General features: G+C 42.9%; 1 protein-coding gene across 1 annotated transcript in view; it reads left to right on the top strand.

Annotated features, from left to right (window-relative positions):
• The window catches only part of dop1a (DOP1 leucine zipper like protein A), a 63088-nt gene that overhangs the window by 36262 nt on the left and 5343 nt on the right, over nt 1–21483 (top strand). Inside the window, exons 15-35 of the mRNA XM_039805131.1 lie at nt 2777–3299; nt 3826–4109; nt 4605–4757; nt 4886–4986; nt 5099–5364; nt 5490–7620; nt 7903–8014; nt 8258–8440; nt 10145–10270; nt 13896–14030; nt 14303–14358; nt 14684–14788; nt 15467–15533; nt 15758–15902; nt 17231–17310; nt 17947–18056; nt 18647–18796; nt 19148–19387; nt 19471–19666; nt 19823–19955; nt 20058–20153. Coding sequence (XP_039661065.1) covers nt 2777–3299; nt 3826–4109; nt 4605–4757; nt 4886–4986; nt 5099–5364; nt 5490–7620; nt 7903–8014; nt 8258–8440; nt 10145–10270; nt 13896–14030; nt 14303–14358; nt 14684–14788; nt 15467–15533; nt 15758–15902; nt 17231–17310; nt 17947–18056; nt 18647–18796; nt 19148–19387; nt 19471–19666; nt 19823–19955; nt 20058–20153 — 5392 coding nt within the window. The remainder of the gene's footprint in view (nt 1–2776; nt 3300–3825; nt 4110–4604; nt 4758–4885; nt 4987–5098; nt 5365–5489; nt 7621–7902; nt 8015–8257; nt 8441–10144; nt 10271–13895; nt 14031–14302; nt 14359–14683; nt 14789–15466; nt 15534–15757; nt 15903–17230; nt 17311–17946; nt 18057–18646; nt 18797–19147; nt 19388–19470; nt 19667–19822; nt 19956–20057; nt 20154–21483) is intronic.

The raw sequence follows: 21483 nt of genomic DNA, 5'->3' as shown, positions 1-21483 counted from the left end.
CGATCAAAATGCATCCCAGGAAGCCCTCAGGCTCCCAAAGGCTGACTGTTACAAACAGTTGTAAGAAGCTACATCTCTCAGCCTGGTGTACAGCTCAGTCTACACATGTCCCTCAGGTCAAACCCAACAGCTGTGTAAACAGCCTCAGTATATATTGACCAGTGCACAGAACAGTGCAGTGATGAGGTTAATGTGTCTGTTTGGAGACCTCCACTAATTAGGCACACATTTACTGAATAGATTACACAGTTTGACTGAATAAATTACAGGTATATCCATGGGTATATATCCCAGTATCTGTCTAATTATGTTTCAAGATTAAATTCTAAATGTGAATTTCTGTTTTTGACAGAATTAAATCATCATCATTTTAAGGAAGCTGGAAAATCCTGTAAATAAAGGGATAGATTTGTCGGTACAAACAGTAAGGCAAAATCTCTGGCGGTAGACAAATTTATATTTTCTCACATTTAGATTCTGTCGTTTGCCCAACCCATCTGTGGTCATACACAGCACATGTAGTACAATGTAGAGTTTCACTTCTAGATTAAAATTAAGCATATGTTTTTCTGTCTGATTATAATTGCATCAGAACACATTAATAAATGAGATATAGTTGTTATCGTTATGTCGGCAGGTTGCAATCCTGTGATTTAGATCTTGTTGGCTAGCTGTTTGTTGGTTTATTTGACCTTTTTCACAGCAGACATGTTAAGACATTTCAGAAAAAGCCCATGTGTAGTGCGTTAATAAAGACTGCATTCCATTTTGGTGAACAGTTCAAGGTCCCCCGATATGGTGCATGCTGGCTCACTGGAATGACTTACTGGGACACCTAATTGAACTGATATATATATATATATATATATATATATATATATATATATATAGGGATGGGTATTCGATTACATTTTCTTCCTTAAACTTCCTTAATCATTAATATTTTTATATTAAAATTCATTATTTATTTAACTTTTTATAAATTAAAAATGCAATGAAAATACAAAAATACAGCGTGTTTTTCCTCGATGAGATCTTAATTACAAGAAGAACAACTTATGCCAGTTAAACTGGAGGTTATAGATATAGATATAGATCATAGATATATGCGCGGGTGGTGCGGCCGCTCTGGGAAGCAGAACCTGCAGCTGCGGGCGGCGTTCTTAAACAGTGTCCCTCGTTTGTTCCAAAATAATAAATAAAAAGAATTATGTTAAATAATAACTTAACCAAACACATAATAATACTTAGAGCTGACAGGTTTTGTCAAAATGTAACTCAGAACTATCCAAGGCACGGACAAAGCCTAATAAAAAATAACCAGTAGGCTAACTCAGACACAACTTCTGCACCAGTCTACTGATGTTTGTTTAGAAAGATAAGCATGTTGACATGATCTGGGGTGAGACGCGACCACTACCTGGTGACCGTCAGTCCAGCCACCCAAAACAGCCACGTTGCCGGGATGCACAGGTACCTCGGCGCCAACTTGGCCAGCCCGGGGAACCTTATTCCGTTCTTCGTGGTGAGTTTCGTCCAGTCTGGTGATGGTACATCGTGATGAAATGTGATATGCTGGTTCTATTATCCATGTCAATGAACTTGCAGGTCCCTTGGGTAATTTTCTCTGCTCGTTGTGCATCGCAGCTCCTCCGTGCTAACGCCGAGTTCATGCTAGGTTAAGACAGAGAGAAACATGCACCGCGGGCGCCACCGACATTAACCAGGGTCGGATACACTTTGTTTAGTGGTCGGCTGCATCATTTGAGTCGTGGCCGTGTTGTACTTATATACGGCATCTCAGTGTTTGCAGTAACTAAGTCTTTTTTTTTATTTTATTTTTTTTTAAATCAAAATGGTCCCACGCCACACTTTGCCGTGTCCTCTTCATGATTACTTTTGAAATCAAAACGGAAACTTGCAGCCAGGTAACTGAGTATGGAGTCAAATATTGTCCCTGTGTGGTCAAATGTTTAATTGCTGCCACACTGTGAAATTAATTTCATTGCTTCAAGACTCACACTACGTAACGCAACCAGTATTAGTTTAATCGATAACAAATTAACTTAAATTCTAGGATTTCAGTTGAAAATTAGCCGACTGCCTAACACTGGCGTATTTACAGAAATGTTGATTAATGTGCATTGTCCTATTCAAATAAATAAATCTTAGAATAATCAATTATCGATCGTCGAGTAATCATGCCCATCCCTATTAGTAACACGTGCTTTATGAAGTCAGAACGTTTTCTGTAAAAATGTCTTTGATTGGGCATTGAACGTTTTTTTTATCCGCCCACACAAGTGTCTCACTTGTATTTCCTTTACACAGAGCTGTGTGGGTGTGTACAAACTACGATTTACATCTTCCTATCTCTCCTGCCAGTGTTGTTGCACCTTTGTCATTGTTATTAGTAAATAGAGTTTGGTTCATGTATTTCCCAGTATAGCTCCCCCACCTTTAACCTCACTAAAGGTCTAATCAGCTGGGGTAATTGAGAACACCTGTGTGGGTGGAAGGAAACCAGACATTAAATCATGCAGGACAGGGATACATTTATCTAACATAACACTTATCTCCAGACGGCTAGAAAAAAGAGATGAGGTCACAGTCATAAAACTATTTACAAAACAAAGTAGAGAGTATTATGGTCACAAATGCTCTGTGGGAATAAACAGGATCTGCACTTGCAATTTTCTTAGCTTGCTGTATTTTCAGCGTACTGATCAACACACCTTTTCTCTTCCTTCATCACGTATCCTTCTCTGTCCTCCAGCAGGCTTTGCCTGCTACTCTGGAGCTACCTGGCGGTGGGGAGGTGTTTGAGGATGGGGAAAACCCTCCAAGCAGTCGCTCCTCAGAAAGTGGCTTTACAGACTTCGTCCAGTACCAGGGAGATGGCCCGGACGACTCTGAGCAAACCCCTCATCCCCTTCCAGCGGTCAAATCAGGCCACCGCTCCTCAGGCCCATCTCAGACCAAGCCTCTGGACAAACCAGTCATGCAGTGCTGCTTAGAGCATTTCCAGCAGTTTCTCTCCCGACTTATCACCTTGTACATTATCCCTGGGCAAGTGGACAAAGCTGAGGGTGAAAGAGGCGAGGTTATGCACTTGGGGCCCCTGGTTTCAGAGGGCTCCCAGCACACTGATTACATGGAGTCAGGATCAGGGCTGGTCAAGAAGGAATGTGTCGCTGCTTTCACTGCTGCCTGTCAGCTCTTCCTAGAATGCTCCAGTTTCCCTGTCTACATCGCAGAGGGCAACCTAAAGTCCTCACCCACACAGGAAGAGCAGTTTGGTAATGGCCAAATACACTATGTTATCAAAAACTAGGAACGCCTCTATTTTATTTAGTCAGTACATACTCTTTACCTTCAAAAAGCAGTTTGGGAACAAGGGGATTTTTTTAGGGAGTACAAGATAAAGATCTTGCATTTAATGTGTTGTCAGGTTCAGTGGGAAGGGACAGAAACGGTTAACTGTAATAATGACTTTCATTCGTGTATCTGCCCTCTATATACCTATAGAATAAAATAGTCGTTATTGTCATTGTACATGTACAACAGAGTTGGATGCAGTCCTATCAGTGCAAACATCAGCAAAAGTGCAAAGAGCCTCTAAGTCACTATAAAAACACATGAAAAGAGACAGAAATTGTAATTGTAAAGACACCAAAATACACAAAATTAAAAACATACCATGCAAGACATTCACTGCACCATTCATCCTTAATAGCGATATACCTCAATTAGCGTTAAGTTTAGTTATAGCTTTTGGATAAAAACTGAGTTTTAATTGTCCTAAACCCCCTTGCTTTATTACAGACCGTGAGCAGGTCCGTCTGCCAGCGTGGCTGCAGACCCTGATGGATGCCTGCTGCCTGGCCAGTGACTTCAGCCTGCAGGGCGTGGCCATCTCCCTGCTCATGGATCTCGTGGGACTCACCCAGTCTGTTGCCATGGTGACTGCTGAGAGTGTGGCATCTGGTGATGGCTCCGAGCCCGCCCAGCCCATGAGCCCCAGCCAGGGTCGAGTGGCAGTCGTCATCAGGCCACCACTCACTCAGGGAATCCTAAAGTACATCGCTGACAAGACAAACTTCTTCAAGGTAGAGCTCTCGTTTTAGGTTACAGTTAGCCTGGTTGCCTGGGCAAGGTTCATTCACAGCTCATTTCCAAAGGGGCGTCACCAACGGACGGCACTCAAATGCCTCAGGGCGCATTGGATAGTCCTTCAACCAATCAGACCAACGATCCGGGTGACGTAGCAGCGACAGCGGCTTAAACAGGTTGCTGCACTTCGTTGCCCGTCATGTTGAATGACGATGTTGAATAAACAAAAAGCTGCTCGCCGTCGCTGCGCTATCGTCATCGTGTAAAGCCCACTTCAACGGTTGTGATTGGTGCCCCGATTTGGAAAAATTAGAAATGGGCTTGAATGGGCTCTTGGCCAGACGGACTTGCAGAGAGAGCAAATCTCAAATTTGCCAGAAGTTCATCAGGGTTTTCCCAGGCTAGGTTACAGTGAAACTATTGGTGGACATTTTTTTTTTTTTTTTTTGATGGTCTTCTTGACCCTGTTTAATCTCCAACCTTTTTCCTAGAGTGTGGCTCTGATCCTATGGGACCAGTTGAGTGAAGGAACACCTCAGCACCATCAACGCAGCGTAGAGCTCTTCTACCAGCTCCATAACCTGGTGCCTTCCTCCAGCATCTGTGAGGACGTCATCAGCCAACAACTCATGCACAGAGACAAGGTTAGTACAGTAGACACTTTACATCCCAGGAAACACACACAAAGTAACTGCACACACTCCATCACTCAATTTGCAGACACACACAGTTTGTAGATGAAATCCATGCTGAAGCACCTTTTTGCTTTCAGAGAATTCGGCTGGAGGCCCATGTGAAGTTCTCTGTGCTGTGGCATTTAACACGAGATTTGAACATCACCAAATCCTCTCCTTTTAATCGCACATTTGACAGGTATGTTGGCCACATACACATAGTGCTTCATTTATTTAGAGGGATTTTCCTTTAAAACAGTTTTTTGCATCAAGTGTCTTATCTGTGATTTTCTTTTCACTTTGTCCTTCAGATCTCTTTTCATCATGCTCGACAGCCTGAGTTATTGGGATCCGTGTACTAGCGCTGTTGGTCGGGCTTGGCTCAGTCAGGTCCTTCAGAGACATGACATTGCTCGGGTTTTAGAGCCTCTCCTCCTCCTTCTGCTCCACCCCAAGACCCACCGAGTATCCATTCAGAGGGTACAGGCCCAGCGCCACTGGGCCCAGGTCTTCCCTGAACCGTCTGAACAGGGGCCATCAGAACCCATTTACACCAGGGACTCTGGCTTCTCAGACAGTAAGCGATGGCCAGTAATACCATGTCATTTTGTATCCAAATTGTTTCCACACATTGTGATAGAAACATCTTAAAGCGGTTGCCTCTTTATGTAAAAAATCCTTTTCTCCTCTTTCTTTCCTTAGACTTCGGTCAGATCCAAGGGGAGAGGGTGGTGCAAGATGAGTTCCGAAGCCTGGTGTTGGGTGACATGGAGCCGTTCTGTCTGACTGTCAACCCCTTGAGTGACAGTCTGTCCTTACTGAGCCTGAGCAGTGAGAACTTGCAACTAGTTGGTGAATATCCGCCTGTTGACCAACAGGGGGAGCTCCAGAGCTCTGAGTCCAGTGGTTCTCATTCATCTACAGTGGAAAATGGCAGCTTCGAGGAACCAGAGGTTGTCAGCAGTCCAGTCAGTGGCTCAGACCAACAGCCTGTTTCCTCATATGACGTGACTGAGGACTCTATAGAGGAGGCTGTGTCCTCGGTTATAAAAGAGCTGATAGATAGGGTTTTGAGTTTAGTAGATGAGGGATCTTTTGAAGTCTCATCTCAGCCTGAAAACTGGCCCCAGACAGACACAGACAGCACTTCCTCAGATAATTCCACTAGTCCCCGTTTTGACTCTGGCCCTCCTCCAGGCTCCAACCACCAGACTGTGCCTGAGATGCTGGCTGGAGGCACGCTGGAGTTCCTCTCTGTTACACGGGCAGATATATCTGCAGAGGAGGATCACAGAGAGGGGATCACCCGGCATAGTTCATCACCTTCCATTGTCACGTTACCAGATAGCTCTGACCTTGCTACCCCCGACCACAACCTGCAGGTGGACGACCCTCAGGCCCGTAAACGTAGCCATAGCAGCACCCAGCTCAGCCTTAAAGGGAAGATCATGGAGAGGCTTGCAGACAAATCTCCGGGGGCCAAGCCCAAGATCAAGAGGGCCAAGAGGAAAGAGGAGGAGAGGCAGAGAAAGATAGCCATTCAAGCTGAAAAACTGCGGCCACCCAGTATTTTCTTCGGGGACAGCCTGGATCTAGAGAACTGGTACAGCTGTGGGGAAGGTGAGGTGTCAGAGATTGAGAGTGACACCGGCTCCCCCAGTGGGGGCTCTGGGGAGACTGGCGGGGGGGTCAGTGTCACAGGACGCAGATCGTCCTCTTCCCCACCTCGTTTTAACATCCATCCTCTCTACCAGCACGTTCTGCTCTACCTCCAGCTGTACGACTCCTCTCGGGCCCTCCACGCCCTGTCAGCCATTGCAGCCATGCTAAGAGCCGCTCCCTCAGGGTTCGTGAGTGCCATCTCCACCACCAGCATCAACAACACCTACACTCCACAGCTCTCTTTGCTCCAGAACCTCCTAGCCCGTCACAGGGTCTCTGTCATGGGCAAAGACTTCTACTGCCCCATCCCCCAGGACTCCCACTCGCACTCCTTCCGCAGCGCCATGTACCTGGAGATCATCATCTCGCTCTGTCTCTACTTCCTGAGAAGCTATTACTCTGCCCACCTGGCAGCAGGCCCTCAGGACTTGGCAGGGAACCGGGCCATGCAGCTGACCAGCGTGGAGGTCCTAACTCTCCTCTTTAGCGAGCTAGCCAAAGCCACAGGTGGCTCAGCTAAGGGCTTTGCTAGTTTCATCAGCGACGTCCTCTCTAAATGCAAAGTTCAGAAAGTGGTTCTCCACTGCCTGCTCTCCTCCATCTTCAGCGCCCAGAAGTGGCATGAGCAGCGTGTGGCAGGGGTGAACGTGGCCACTGTGGAGGAAGGTCTGTCCGAGGACAGTGTCATCAACCTGTCGGAGGACCAGATAGACAGCTGCAGCGCTGTCCAGTCCCAGCTGCTCAGACTGCTGCAGAGCCTAGTTGTACTTGAGCACAGAGTCCTGGTGCCAGCTGAAGAAGGAGGAGAAGGAGGACCTGTGGGAGGCGGGGCAGGAGGCGTAGGAACGGGAAACGGCCCCGGGGCCGGGTTTGAGATCCTGGGTGGAGAAGTGGAGCACGTCAACCCTCAGCAGCCAATGACATCACTGCAATACCTCCATGGACAACCTATAACGGCGCAGGGTATGTTCCTGTGTGCGGTGATCAGGGCGCTGCATCAGCACCACGCGTGCAAAATGCATCCCCAGTGGATAGGGCTCATCACGGCCACCCTGCCGTACATGGGGAGGGTGCTGAGGAGGGTGGTGGCCTCAGTCACTCTGCAGCTCTGCAGGAACTTGGACAATCTTCTTCAGCAGTACCGCTATGAGACCGGAATAACTGACACCAGGTATTAACATATACAGGAATCGTGCTGATGAGCTATTCTTTTATGATAAGGCATTCTTCATCTACATACACCATACAGGCAGTACAATGCAATAAAATGGCTTAGCAAGGGTTTGGTCACCAGATGGCACTCTTGACCACAAGATGCCATAGCTTTCTTATACATCATGCATCTTTATGATAATACTAGTTGAGATGAAAATGCTTGGCTTTTAAGGTGTTATGTATAGCAATACATTAATTCAAAAATATGTGTTCATTAAACTGCATATTCTTCCTCTAGACCCCAGTGGATGGCTCTCTGCATCCCTCCTGACCTGATTCTGACAGTGCTGGAGGGGGTGACAGCCATCATCCATTACTGCCTGCTGGATCCCACTTCCCAGTACCACCAGGTGAGGGCGCCAAGCACCTGTGTTGTTGCTCTTTCATTTCTCAGTGAATGTTTACAACCTCTGTACACACTTGTGAATATATAGCAATTCTGAATGCAGGTCTCCTTTGCTGCAGTTTATACATTCATTTGTTACATTTATACGTATGATTTGTATTAAGATATGCTTGATATTTTCTATTTCTTTGCATAATGGTATAGCCCCATTAGTGTTGACTGTCTTGTTGCATATTCTGCCTCTCAGTTGCAAGTGAGTGTTGACCAGAAGCACCTGGCCGAGGCTCGTTCAGGCATTCTATCCATTCTCCACACCATCATGTCTTCTGTCACCCTGCTGTGGAGCATCCTCCACCAGGCTGACAACTCTGACAAGCCAGCTGCTGCTTCCGCTGCCTCTACGTCCAACATCAACCTGGGCTCCACTAAGGTACACCAGGCAACATGTATTCACAGTGTTTCCATCAAAAACTCAATAACACATTTTTTAATGCAGGTCTTGGCCAGTCCAGCAAGGTGATAACCAGTCCTTTCCTGTCAGTCATAATTTAGTTTCGCTTTGCCAGACCTTCCTCCACTGCAGCGCTGCAGAGGAAGGTCTGGCGCACATAGCATTCCGGGATGGGAGAAAAACGTGCTCTGGTGTATTGGCATTTCTTTAAACCAATCACAATCGTCTTTGGCGACGTAAGAGCCGTACGGAGCAACGACGCCTCTGCAAAATAGCCTCGGGAAGGAACTTGTTTTGATGGAACGTGTGTACGTTCAAAAGTAGTTTTAGTCGTGCAACAGAAAACTCCGATTGGACAGATAGTCTAGCTAGCTGTCTGGATTTACCCTGCAGAGATCTGAGGAGCAGTTAACCATAGTCCTCATAAATCCACCGGAGTTTAAAATTACAACACAAAGAAAGACCAAGGCAACGGATATCCGGCCTAAATACGTGAAATCCGGTGGAATTTCTGTTGGCAACAGAGCAATCCCAGAAGTGGAACGTCGACGAAATAGACTAGTCTTAATTGAACACGTTTTGACTGGAGAATGTTTGACTGAACATACTAAGAAATGAGAGAGTTTTTTGGTCTAAAATGAACTTCTTCCACCTCAAAAAGAAAAAATGGCAGATATGATGAATATAATACCACACTTACAGTATACTGTATAGTTCATTGTATTATCTTAAACCTTACCCAAGTAGAATACATGCAAAGATAGCTCACATTTGTTTTTTAGATTACCTAAAACTTCTCCTTCAGCACTTAACAGAGGCCAGGTATAAAACAGGAAACTCAAGTGTGATGTTGGCAGCCCTGCCTAAAATGTTCTATACATAATACTTGGATTACTGGTCTCAACAGGAAGAACTGAATCTCATTACTGGCACTGAAGGACTTTTCTTTCAGCAATTACAGCTCTGTATTTTTATGCAAGTTGTCATCCTTGTCCAGATGATGTAAGTTTTTACCAGACGTAGGTTGGTAATGTAATTTTCACCGAGATAATACAGTGATTTTTTTTTTTTTATCCTGCACAGAACATAATTTGTAATCATTACAGGGCCTGTGTCCATGCAGGAGGGATAATAAAAAAACAGCTTACTTTTGCTGTTTTGTATTGTATTGTATTATGTTGTATAGAAATTAACAGCAGCTCAACTTTGATGTAGATAATGTTGTTTGACTGGTGTGCCAGTTAATAGGGGTGTGCAAAAAAAATCACAATTCAAGCTCTACCGAATCAAAATCGATTCATAGAATTCCAAAAATCAATTCATATTTTTTAATAAAAAAAAAAATGTCTACTGCAATCACATGGGAAAAGTAACTACATTTACATACTGTGAATCGTTTTTAAAAATCGATATCGAATCATGACATTTTCTGAATCATGCACCCCTACCAGTTTCATACACTGTGTCATACATATCGGAAAATGAAATGTTAAGTCATTTGAGGAAATAGCACTGTGTTTGATTTATTTATTGCGTTCACTTGTGGGGTTTTTGCCTAACACAATATACTGCAAGATACACCGAAATATATTTAAAGTATGTAATGTAACTGATATTGTTTGCATAGTAAGTAATCAGCTGTTTAGGTCCAACCTAACTTCCTTGCTTACATCTGTTCCACAGAACCTCCGGCAGCAAATCCTGGAGCTGCTGGGTCCAATCTCCATGAACCATGGTGCTCACTTCATGGCAGCAATTGCCTACGTTTGGAATGAGAGGAAGCAGGTCAAGACTCCAGTCAGAAATAAGGTGGGTGTTCTGTAAAACAGTGGGTTAAAGATGTATGCACACCCTTTATATTGTATTGTCTTGAGGCCTTCATTGAAAATCATTTACATCAGAGTTAATTTATTTACTGGTCAGTACAGTAAGCGGTAAAGTGTATTCATTTCGTTCATTTCATGTTAAAGTAAAATGTATTTGAATATTGAATTACCACCAAGCTAAAGAGCAGTGTTTTGCTGCCCTTTCTGGTTAAGAGTTTCGAGCCTGTTTTACCTCTGCCTATCTACTGATTTATTTTATTAGGGCCCGAGCACGAAAGTGCAAGGCCCCAACGGTGCCTTGCACTGAAAGTGCGAAGGAACCTATTGTTTTTCGTCAGATTATTTTTCCGAGTCCATCGTCGCATTTTTGAGGGGGTTAGCATGCACGAAAACTCACAACAATTTGCAAACATGTCACAACTGGTGAAAATTGCAAAGATTCAAAATAATTACTCATATGCACCACTAGGTGGCGCTATTGCAGAAAAACCCGCGTTTGGCCCTATAACTCCCAAGCCGTACATCGCACATTCAAAAAACATATATCTTCGCATTCCCTGGATCCAGCTGAATCTCCTGATATAGGCCACGCCCATTTCCGCCTAGACTTTTATGCGTGAAAAATGGCGATTTATTGAAAACCTACTTTGCCGAACTCCTCCTAGACCGTGCGACCAATCTGCATGAAACTTGGCAGGTAGCATCTCTAGACGGACCTGACAAAAAGTTATCCAAAGAATTTTTATAGGATAAAAACTGCACATATTACGTACAAACAAACGTGTGTAGCTAAGTATGAAAACACCAACTTTGCCATATCTCAACCAAAATAATTGCTATTAACGCAAAACTTAAGATTCTTGTTTGCCATGACCCTCTGGAGGTGCCCCACACATTTTACGAACATTGGCCACTAGGGGGCACTACAAGTACATAAAGTTTATATCTCATGAACTGCTCATCCGATTTTTACAAAATTTGATGGGTACCATCTAGGGCCACTCATGAGGCCACCCCTATAGTAAGGTACGGACTGGTCAAAGTGGGCGTGGCCTATGTGACCCTAATTGGTTTTAGCCCTTGGGCACATTTTTGACGGCCTCAATATACACGAAAACTCACAAAAATTGGCGCACACATAAACACCTGGGAGCTTTGTGAGACTGTACAGTGATTTGGGCCATACCTCTAAGAGGGCTCCATAGCGCCCCCTAAGGTGTGGAAGGCCTTAACATGAACATAGTTGCTCCGATCATCACCAGATTTAATACACATATTGCTCTAATCATTGCGGACATATTTCCCATTTACCTTCATTAGCTCCGCCCAACCGGAAGGCGGCCATTATTAATTATGCATTTTTCAGGTGTTTTACATTCTTTCGAACTCGTCCTAGGCTGTGATTTCAATCTTCTCGAATCTTTGCAGGTAGTATCTGTTGACCCTCATGACGAAAAGTTATCCAGAGAATTTTGATAGTTGAAAAAATGCACAAGTTATAGGAACTTCCTGTCTAAACAGGAAGTTGCCTTATCGTGGCAACAATTATTCACATTGCCCCGAAACTTGACAAGGTTGTTCCTCATGGCCGGTTTAGAATCTGTGCCAAAGTTGGCGGCAATCGGCCATTAGATGGTGATGTTTTAATTTTTTTTTTATTAATCAGCAAAATATTGATATATGGGAAGCCTACTTTGTCTAACTACTCCTGGGACGTGAGTCCGATCGGCACGAAAACTTGCAGATAGACTTGGAGGACCCTCGTGACAAAAATCTATCAAAAGAATATTGATAGCTAACACAATGCGCAAGAGTTACAGAGGACCAACTTCCTGTAGGTGGGTGTCGAACCAGGAACGGTTGTATCTTGCACATGGCTATTCTGATGGACACAAAACTTAAGACAGTTGTTCCTCATATGTCAATGAGGCTGTTTGCCAAATATGGTGTCAATCGGCCTTTAGATGGCGCGGTTTTCATTTTTTTAATTAATTAGCAAATTCGCTTTATGCGAAACCTACTTTTTTTAACTCCTCGTAGAGCGTGAGTCCCATCTGCACAAAATTGTACGCGTAGACTCTGTGGACCCTCCTGACAAAAAGTTATCAAAAGAATTTTGATATCTAACACAATGCGCAAGTTACAGAGGACCAACTTCCTGAAGGTGGCTGTCGAAACAGGAAGTTGCATATCTTACCAAGACTTATTCCGATTGCCACCCAAAATGACACAGTTGTTCCGCATAGGGGCTTGAGCATCCATGCCAAATTTAGAGTGAATCGGCCATTAGATGGCGCTGTTAGAATTTGTTTTATTAATTATTCACATTGCGATATATGGGAAACATACTTTGTCTAATTCCTCCTGGGCCGTGAGTCCAATCTGCACGAAAACTTGGATATAGACACGGTTGACCCTCGTGACTAAAAGTTATCAAAAGAATTTTGATAGCTAACACAATGCGCAAGTTATGGAGGAACAACTTCCTGTAGGTGGGTGTCGAAACATGAACGGTTCTATCTTAGCAAAAGTTATTCTGATTTACATGAAACTTAGAATGTGTGGTCTACATGTGATGTTGCATTTGCCAGTACCCCCCGGGGCAAGAAGCGAGGGCCCGTCATCGCTGCTTGCAGCTTTAATTTTTTTTTTAATGTGAAACATGAAAGCAGCACATTAAATGATTTAATCTCTCATTAGCATTGTTCTCAATAGAGATGCCTAGACTCCAGTATGTCCCTTATTGAGTGGACTTTATAATGGCTAAGCCTAAAAACTTAAAGACACTGAGAGGCTGCTATACAGTCTATGGCTGGTAAACTAGCTGACGTGCTCTCTTCTACCTTACACCACTCAGTAACCTACTGTTGAATTCACAGACTCCAATAGTCATCGTTACGTTTTGATGGACATTTATTGATCACAGTGTTCTTCGAATGAACGTGCAAGAATCCATGTGTCCATTAAAGGTGCTCTAAGCGATGTGACGTGTTTTTTAGGCTACAACATTTTTTTTCACATACAGCAAACATCTCTTCACTATCCGCTAGCTGCCAGTCCTCTGAACACACTGTAAAAAATGTGGTCTCTGTAGACAGCCCAGGCTCCACAAACGGCAACAAAAACAAACTGCGCCAACCTGCACCACCAAACATAACAAACATCTTCCAGCATTCCAGCCAATAACTGACAAGAAGGATTTTGGGGTGGGGGTGGGGGACAGTTAGTGCGCGGAAGGGAGGGGGAGGGGACGGGATGAGAAGGAGGGAGGGGCGAGCTAGCCTCATTTTGTTTGAAAATACTTTGAACATCAACAAGAAGTGCTGTCACCCAACATCGCTTTTAAGCTCACCTTTAAGCTCCATCAACAAACATTTACACATCCACATGAGTGTTGCGGTGTGTAGCGATGTGATGCAGTCAACAACTATTTGTGCTCCTCTGATTAACAGCACCCCTTGTTACCTGTTGAAAGGTTCCTACCTAAATAGACCTCACTCAAAAGCACACTAGTGACACCAGTGGACAATTTGTGTCCTACACCCAAAACAAATGAAAATGGCTCTTACAGGCTTTTTAAATCCTTGTATTTCCACCATGTGTTTCAGGTGATTCCTTTAGCCAGCGAAGAGCAGCTGCTGCTGGTTGAGCTGGTTCGCTCAGTGAGTGCCATGCGCACTGAGACGGTCATGCAGACGGTCAAAGAGGTCTTGAAGCAGCCACCTGCCATTGCAAAGGACAAGGTTGTTTTTTTTTAAAGTTATTATTGCTGTAGTCCATTAGCTTAAAGTTTTTCGCCCGTCTTCTTTTACCTCAGCATAAAGCTAAGAGACGGTGGAGAGCTGTACGAGTTTCTGCCTGCATAACATCAAAAATGTTAGCGTTTAGACAACAGGCTTTTACATTTTTTTTTATTAGATTTATTTTAAATATATGTACATTTTTGGCATTCTTTTATGCAATACGTGCATTCAAATTTTTTACATTAATACTATTTCTTTACCATTCCCCACAGAAGCACCTCTCCTTGGAGGTCTGCATGCTGCAGTTCTTCTATGCCTATGTCCAGAGGTGAGTCCACTGGTTCCCAAAAGCAGTGTACAGTACATACTGTATGTACTGTATACTATACATCTATTAGTATTTAATGTAAATGAGGCCATTGTAACACGAGGGTTTGATATGTGGTGGTTGGATCACTCTTAATGAGAAGAAACAGCTGGATGGAGATGGAAAACTTTCTTAAGCAGCACTTTACTGTTCTCCACACTTCATCAGCTCCACAACAACAGCATTTCTTTGTTTCTCACTCACATGTAGCTGAACTAACCAATCTGTTGCTAGCAGCACTTAGACTTTAATTTGCATTCATGATTGTGGCCTGTTTGTGTCCTAGGATCCCTGTGTCCAGTTTAGTTGATAGCTGGCCATCTCTGCTGGCACTGCTGAAGGACTCTGTACCGTTAGGCCTGCCTGCCCCCGGACAGTTTCTTATACTAGGGTTGGTTTCTCTTCTTTTAAGTGTGGTACATGTGCCCCTATTTCCTCACAACTTAGTTGTGCAGTTATACTTAAATGTAACAGTTTTGTGGATGTAGATAGATGTTAAATATTCCAAATGTGGATCTGAATGGATCACAGTGATTAGTGATAGTCATTTAATAGTGTTAAACACATAATTTAAACATGTAAATATCCGTCGAACATACACTGTACTGTCAGATCCATCTACCGCAGATATATAAGCATAGTTATATTAATACTTCTTAATTTATTCTAGCACCATTTGCACTTTTGCATTGCACTATTGTCTTACTGTTTACAATCCTCAGAGTTTTGTTTACATGCGTGTATGTATATTAGTATGTGTATACATATGTAAGTGTATACTGTATGTAGATATGCACTTTCCTATACACAAACTTATATCTGCACATTGTAGTCAAAAGCTTTGCTCAGCTTTGTTGTCCTGGTTTTTAGACAAATGTCTATTTCTGTGTATGTACACTGAGAGCAAACAAAAAGCCAGAGTCAAAATATCCTGTATGTGTTTACACTTACTTGGCCATTGAAGCTGATTCTGATTTTGAATCAGTCTAGGACTACGCCTTCTTCCACTTCCACATTATAGTCTTTAACTTGTTTAACATGGCGCTCCCTTTGTCTTTGCCTTCTCTAGAGTTCTAAATGAGTTCATTTTGAAGAATCCCAATCTGGAGAGCAAGAAGGACCAACGGGAGTTGCAGGTAATTGCTGTAGCCACCTCGTTATTCAACTCTCAGTTGTTTCCATAATGTTTCATATTTAGGTTATACTTCTGTCCTTTTACTTCAATGACATCACAGCTGTTGCAGATTGTTTTTAGAAGTTTTACTTTTATTTCATGCAGTATAGTCATACAGGATTATAGAGTGAATCACAGTCAAAATGCCATTGAGCACAAGTAAGTGAATATAACCTGCGTATTCAGGATGTGACCCATAAGGTGGTGGAAGCCATCGGGACAATAGCAGGCTCGTCTTTGGAGCAAACCACGTGGCTGAGGAGGAACCTGGAGGTGAAGGCCTCTCCTCAGATAGTTGTGGATGGAGCCAACCTGGAAGCCGATGTAGAAGGTGTGCTGATGCTGCTACTGCTGCTTACAACCACTAACTGCTCTGGAGAAAGTGCATATGAAGACCGTCTGTCTATCTTTGCCATTGGATATTGCTACAGTATATAACAGCTAGTTTTACACTAAACTGACTGAAACTAAACAAGTTGTAGGCCCTACGTCTAATGTGAATGTGAGAAAAATAGGTTTAAAATATTTTGTGTTATTGAGCAGTAATCAGATGAAGCACAAACATACAATTCAAGTTGACATGTACCTCATATAGGCTAGGTCAGCTGTGGATGTTTACAGAAGCCTATAATAGAAAAGAGGCTATGGTTAAAAGCATTTTACATCCATTCCAAACCTAAATATGTGTACAGAAATACATCTTGCTGTCTGATAACCCAATTAAGTCCCAACAAACTCAACAGGTTGAGATTGTTTCACTGTTGTTGAAATGCCAGTCCAGAGTCTCACACTCACACACAATCATCACTTGATTAGTAGTAGTACTTAGTTAGACAGGCAGCTTTGATATATTTTTTTTGTATTTGTGTTCATGGCTATCTGCATTTTGGCAAGGGAAAGATAATTTCTGTGTTCATTTGGGCTGGCCTATATAAAGAATTAAATCAAATATTGCGATATTTTGAACCAAATACCTCGATATCGATACCGCGACGATAATGTAGGTGCTTTCACAAAATATTTACACCGAAAGATTTGAGATAAATAATCATCAGTAATGTGCATATAATAATTAAGTAGGTAAAGGCAAATATTAGAATAGCTAGAAGAGTTAGTGGTTAATTCAGAAAATGACATCACTTTACTGAAATGCGGCCTTTTAAACCAGTAAAAGACTACACTTACCATATAACAATATTATGATATCCTAAATCTAAGACAATATCTAGTCTCATGTCACGATATCGATATTCAATTCAATTTTATTTATAGTATCAATTCATAACAAGAGTTATCTCAAGACACTTTACAGATAGAGTAGGTCCAGACCACACTCTATAATTTACAAAGACCCAACAATTCCAGTAATTCCCTATAATATTGATATATTGCCCAGCCCTAGAGTTAATAACAAATATGTATTTTAATGTGAGGGATTAATGTAATCCAGCTAAAAAAAAGTGTAAAAGATAATCTGAATGTAAGACACTCAAACTATGTGAGGGGTCAAAATGGAGCGCTTAGTTGCTTCTGTTCACATGTGCTACTAACAGCATTTGCATTGTATATTTTGCAGATTGTCTGCATGCTTCAGCCTGGCAGTATTAATATGTTTCCGCTATGTAGCTGCTGCTAATGTTTGGTATGTGTGTTTTGTAGATTTAATGCTCACCGTGATGGAGGCCTCCAGCTTCACTCCATCTGTGTACAGCGTTCACGCCCTCACACTGTTGGCTGAGGTAAAACACTCATGTCTGTCTCTGTGACTCAGCGAAAACCCTCCCTGCCCAACTGTTGTTTCAGTCAGCGGCCCAGCCACTTATTTCCATTGTTCATCTCGATCATGTCTCAAGCTGCTCTCACTCACATTTACCAGCAATGTTTAGGCCCGATGCTCTCAGGCACAGCCCTACAGTACACTAACACACTCCACTTGAGCTCCTTAGAGCTGATTTACGACCACCTCCCCACCTCTACCTCAATTATTATTAGTGAACCAATCCACTGGACTTAATGTGGTGCTGTGAATGAGCTGAGCTGGACAATTGAAATCACTGGCCACTAACCATCTTGGCTATTTTAGCTCAATGTGGAGCTAGTGATTGAGATTCTGGCTGTGCGTTACTGCTGTTGGCAGCTTATAGATTAAGGAGTTTATTGAAAGCAATACATCAGCTTAACGCTGCAGTGCAGTTTGTCATACTGTGTTGGTTGGTGTGGTAGTGGTCCAGCCAAGGAGTCAAAGTAGCTCAATGTTCTGAGATGAATGCTGACTTTCTACTGTTAGTTTGGAAGAACGTCACTCAATGTTGCCATGCCTACTGAAAGCGTATGGTGTAAGACTGACATGAGTAAATGCTGAATTAATTTGTCAGGTGCTGGCTCATCTGTTGGACATGGTGTTCTACAGTGACGAGAAGGAGAGGGTGATCCCACTGCTGGTTAATATCATGCACTACGTAGTGCCTTACCTCCGCAACCACAGGTGGGGATCAGCTGCTTACTTCTTTTAAATGTTGTCAAACTTTGTTGTCATTGAGGTTTCCTCTGAATCTCTGGCAAAAAGTTTAGAAGTTAACATCTTAAATTCATATTTTAAAGGACAATTCCGACGCAAAATGAACCAAGGGGTTAATAACACGTGTACCGAGTCGACCGGAAACTGTCTGTACACTTAAAAAGTTCTCAATGCTTAAGTTTACATGTAGGGACCCTCATTATGCAACCGTTGAAGTGTGGTGCTATTTTGAGCCTTGTTAGTGGTGTAGAAATAGTATTTTCTTTTTACTTTACCCGTGCCCCGACGACTAGCGTTATAAGCTAATTAGTGGTTTGCGCTAAAACTGGTCACATTCGATTAGCATGAAAACATATCCCAGAGAACGGTCGACTCGGTACACGTGTTATTAACCCCTAGGTGCATTTTGCGCCGGATTTCTCCTTTAACTATGGAATGGCTTTAAACATTGTACACTATGAACCTTTTTTACATTATAAAATATTGAAGTACGAAGGTGAAATGTATGAAATATCAATGTTGTATGAAAGCATACTGTTTCCTGTTTCCACTGGCAGTGCTCACAACGCCCCCAGCTACCGGGCCTGCATCCAACTGTTGAGCAGCCTAAGTGGGTACCAGTACACCCGCCGTGCCTGGAAGAAGGAGGCCTTCGACCTCTTCATGGACCACACCTTCTTCCAGATGGACTCCTCCTGCGTCAGCCAGTGAGTAGGAGAGGAAACTTGACAGTGTGTGGGTCTACAAAATCCAACCACAAAGTGTAATGAAACAAAACGATATTGACCGATTTGTTCAGAAATGTGTAATTAAATCTCTGCACAGGGGAAAAAGCATGACCATGTCTTTCCTTTCAGTTTTAAGGGACATACAGTATACAAGTAGATTTGTTTCATAGAAGACTTAGTTTTAGCAGCCTCCCCTTCGCTGGAAAGGTAAAAATAAGAACTCAGGGACACCAGAGATGCATTTGATGCATTTGCCGCACAGCTTCAGGACCATCTAAAACAAAACAACCTGTTTGAGAAATTTCAATCTGGTTTCCGCCCTGGCCACAGCACAGAAACAGCCCTGGTCAGGGTCACAAATGACCTGCGGATGACTGCAGACGCTGGCTCTCCATCTCTTCTTATCCTCCTGGACTTGACTGCAGCATTCGACACTGTGGACCACAACATCCTCCTCCACCGCCTAATTTCCACCATCGGTGTTTCTGACTCTGTCCATGAGTGGTTCTCATCCTACCTCACCGGGAGAACTGAGCATGTCGCCTTGGGAGACGCTAAATCCCACACAACGTCACATGTGGTGTCCCTCAAGGCTCAGTGCTCGGCCCCACCCTGTTTATTCTTTACATGCTCCCCCTTGGCCATGTCATCAGCCGGCATGGAATTTCATTCCACTGCTATGCTGATGATACTCAACTCTACCTCAAGACAAACCCAACCGCCTCTGCTGCCCTGCCATCATCCACTCTGACCACCTGCCTGGAGGAGATAAAGGCGTGGATGAAACAAAACTTTCTGCAGCTAAACAGCTCCAAGACAGCCGCCATTCTAGTCGGCACCCCACACCAGGTTCAATCATCTGACATTACCAGCATCAACTTCTCTTCTCGGCCAAACTATTCCACTTTCAACATCAGCCACTAACCTGGGTGTTAAAATGGACTCTCATCTGACCTTTGAGACTCACATCAAACATCTCTGCAAGACTTCCTTTTTCCACCTCAGGAACATTGCCAAACTCCGTCCCACACTCACTCCTGCAGACGCGAAAAGCTTGTCCACGCTTTTGTCTCCTCCAGGCTGGACTACTGCAATGCACTCCTCACGGGATCCCTGACAAAAGCCTTCAGAAGTTGCAGTATATTCAAAACAGTTCTGCTAGGATCCTGTTGAGGGTGCGTAAATATGACCACATCACCCCCATCCTTAAATCACTCCATTGGCTTCCTGTCTCACTCAGGGTTGAGTACAAGGGCTCTCCACTCCACCACCAGTGCATTCATGGTGAAGCCCCCTCTACCTCAAAGGAACTCCCTCACCCCACAGACCTCAACACGTACCCTCCGATCTGCCTCAGCATATTTTTTGAAACCTCCCAGGACAAAGCTTTGTACAATGGGAGATCGGGCTTTCTGCTCAGCTGCTCCCAGACTGTGGAATGCTCTCCCTGACCACCTGAGGACCCCACAGACTGTGGATGCTTTTAAACGTGGCCTTAAAACCCACCTTTTTAGGAGAGCTTTTGAGTGAACTTGTGTCCTTTTGCCTTTTATTTACTTCCTTTTCTTTTCATGCTCTCCATGTGTTTTTATAATTTTTAGCACTATCATGTAGCACTTTGAGATTTGCTTAAATATAAAGTGCATTACAAATTAACCCTCATGCCCTCCTTAAAAAAACTTACTCTCGACACCTTCGAGGCAAAAATGTCCACGCACACAAAAACTGTTATTAAATCATCATTTATCAATATTTTTTTCTGCTTTTTTTTCATAAATCACTTAAACAACTTGTAACCTAATCAAAACTACCAAACTTTCAATCATTTTCAGGATTTTAACCCTTTAAATGCCAGTTTATGTATTTGAAGTATTTCATTTTTTATTACAAAATTTTTTTTTTTTTCCATATAATGAATAATATCTAGATTTGGCTTTGGTGGGGATTAGAGGCTTGGATATGTCAAAGATAAGCAACAAAATTAATTTGATTGCATTAGTATTTTTTACATAGTTCCAGTATACCCCCTTTTCGACACCTTCGAGGCAAAAATGTACATGTCCAAAAACTGTTATTAAATCATCATATATCAATATTTTTTCTGCTTTTTTCCCTAAATCACTTAAACAACTTCTAAATTGCTCAAAACTACCAAACATTTAATCATTTTCTGGATTTTAACCCTTTAAATGCCAGTTTTAAATCTTTGAAGTAACAATTATTTATGAAAAAACCCAACAAAACATTAATTATTTTCCATAAAATAAATCATAGGGGAATGGGGCTTTGGTGGTGATTAAGAGGCTTGGATATGTCAAAGATAAGCAACAAAACTTATTTGATTGCATTAGTATTTTTTATGTAGTTTCCAGATACTCCCTCTGGACACCTTCGAGGGCAAAAATGGCCCCATTGACTTCCATTATAACCATATGTTTTGATCTTACTGCCTTTACAGTATAAAACCATGCATTCTGTAATGTCAGCATTTCATTTGGAAGAAAACTAGTCATATTTGACATTTTTACAGTATTTCACCAGATTCAACAATTTTGCCCTTGTAGGCGATGCATGAAATTATATTGTTGTCTTATGGAGCTGTGTGTGTGTGTGTGTGTATGTGTGTGTGTGTGTGTGTGTGTGTGTGTGTGTGTGTGTGTGTGTGT

This window comes from Perca fluviatilis, chromosome 7 (assembly GCF_010015445.1).
Source record: "Perca fluviatilis chromosome 7, GENO_Pfluv_1.0, whole genome shotgun sequence".
Classification (NCBI taxonomy): Eukaryota; Metazoa; Chordata; class Actinopteri; order Perciformes; family Percidae; genus Perca; species Perca fluviatilis.
Note: the sequence above shows the minus strand (reverse complement) of the source record. Positions and strands in the feature narration are given on the sequence as shown.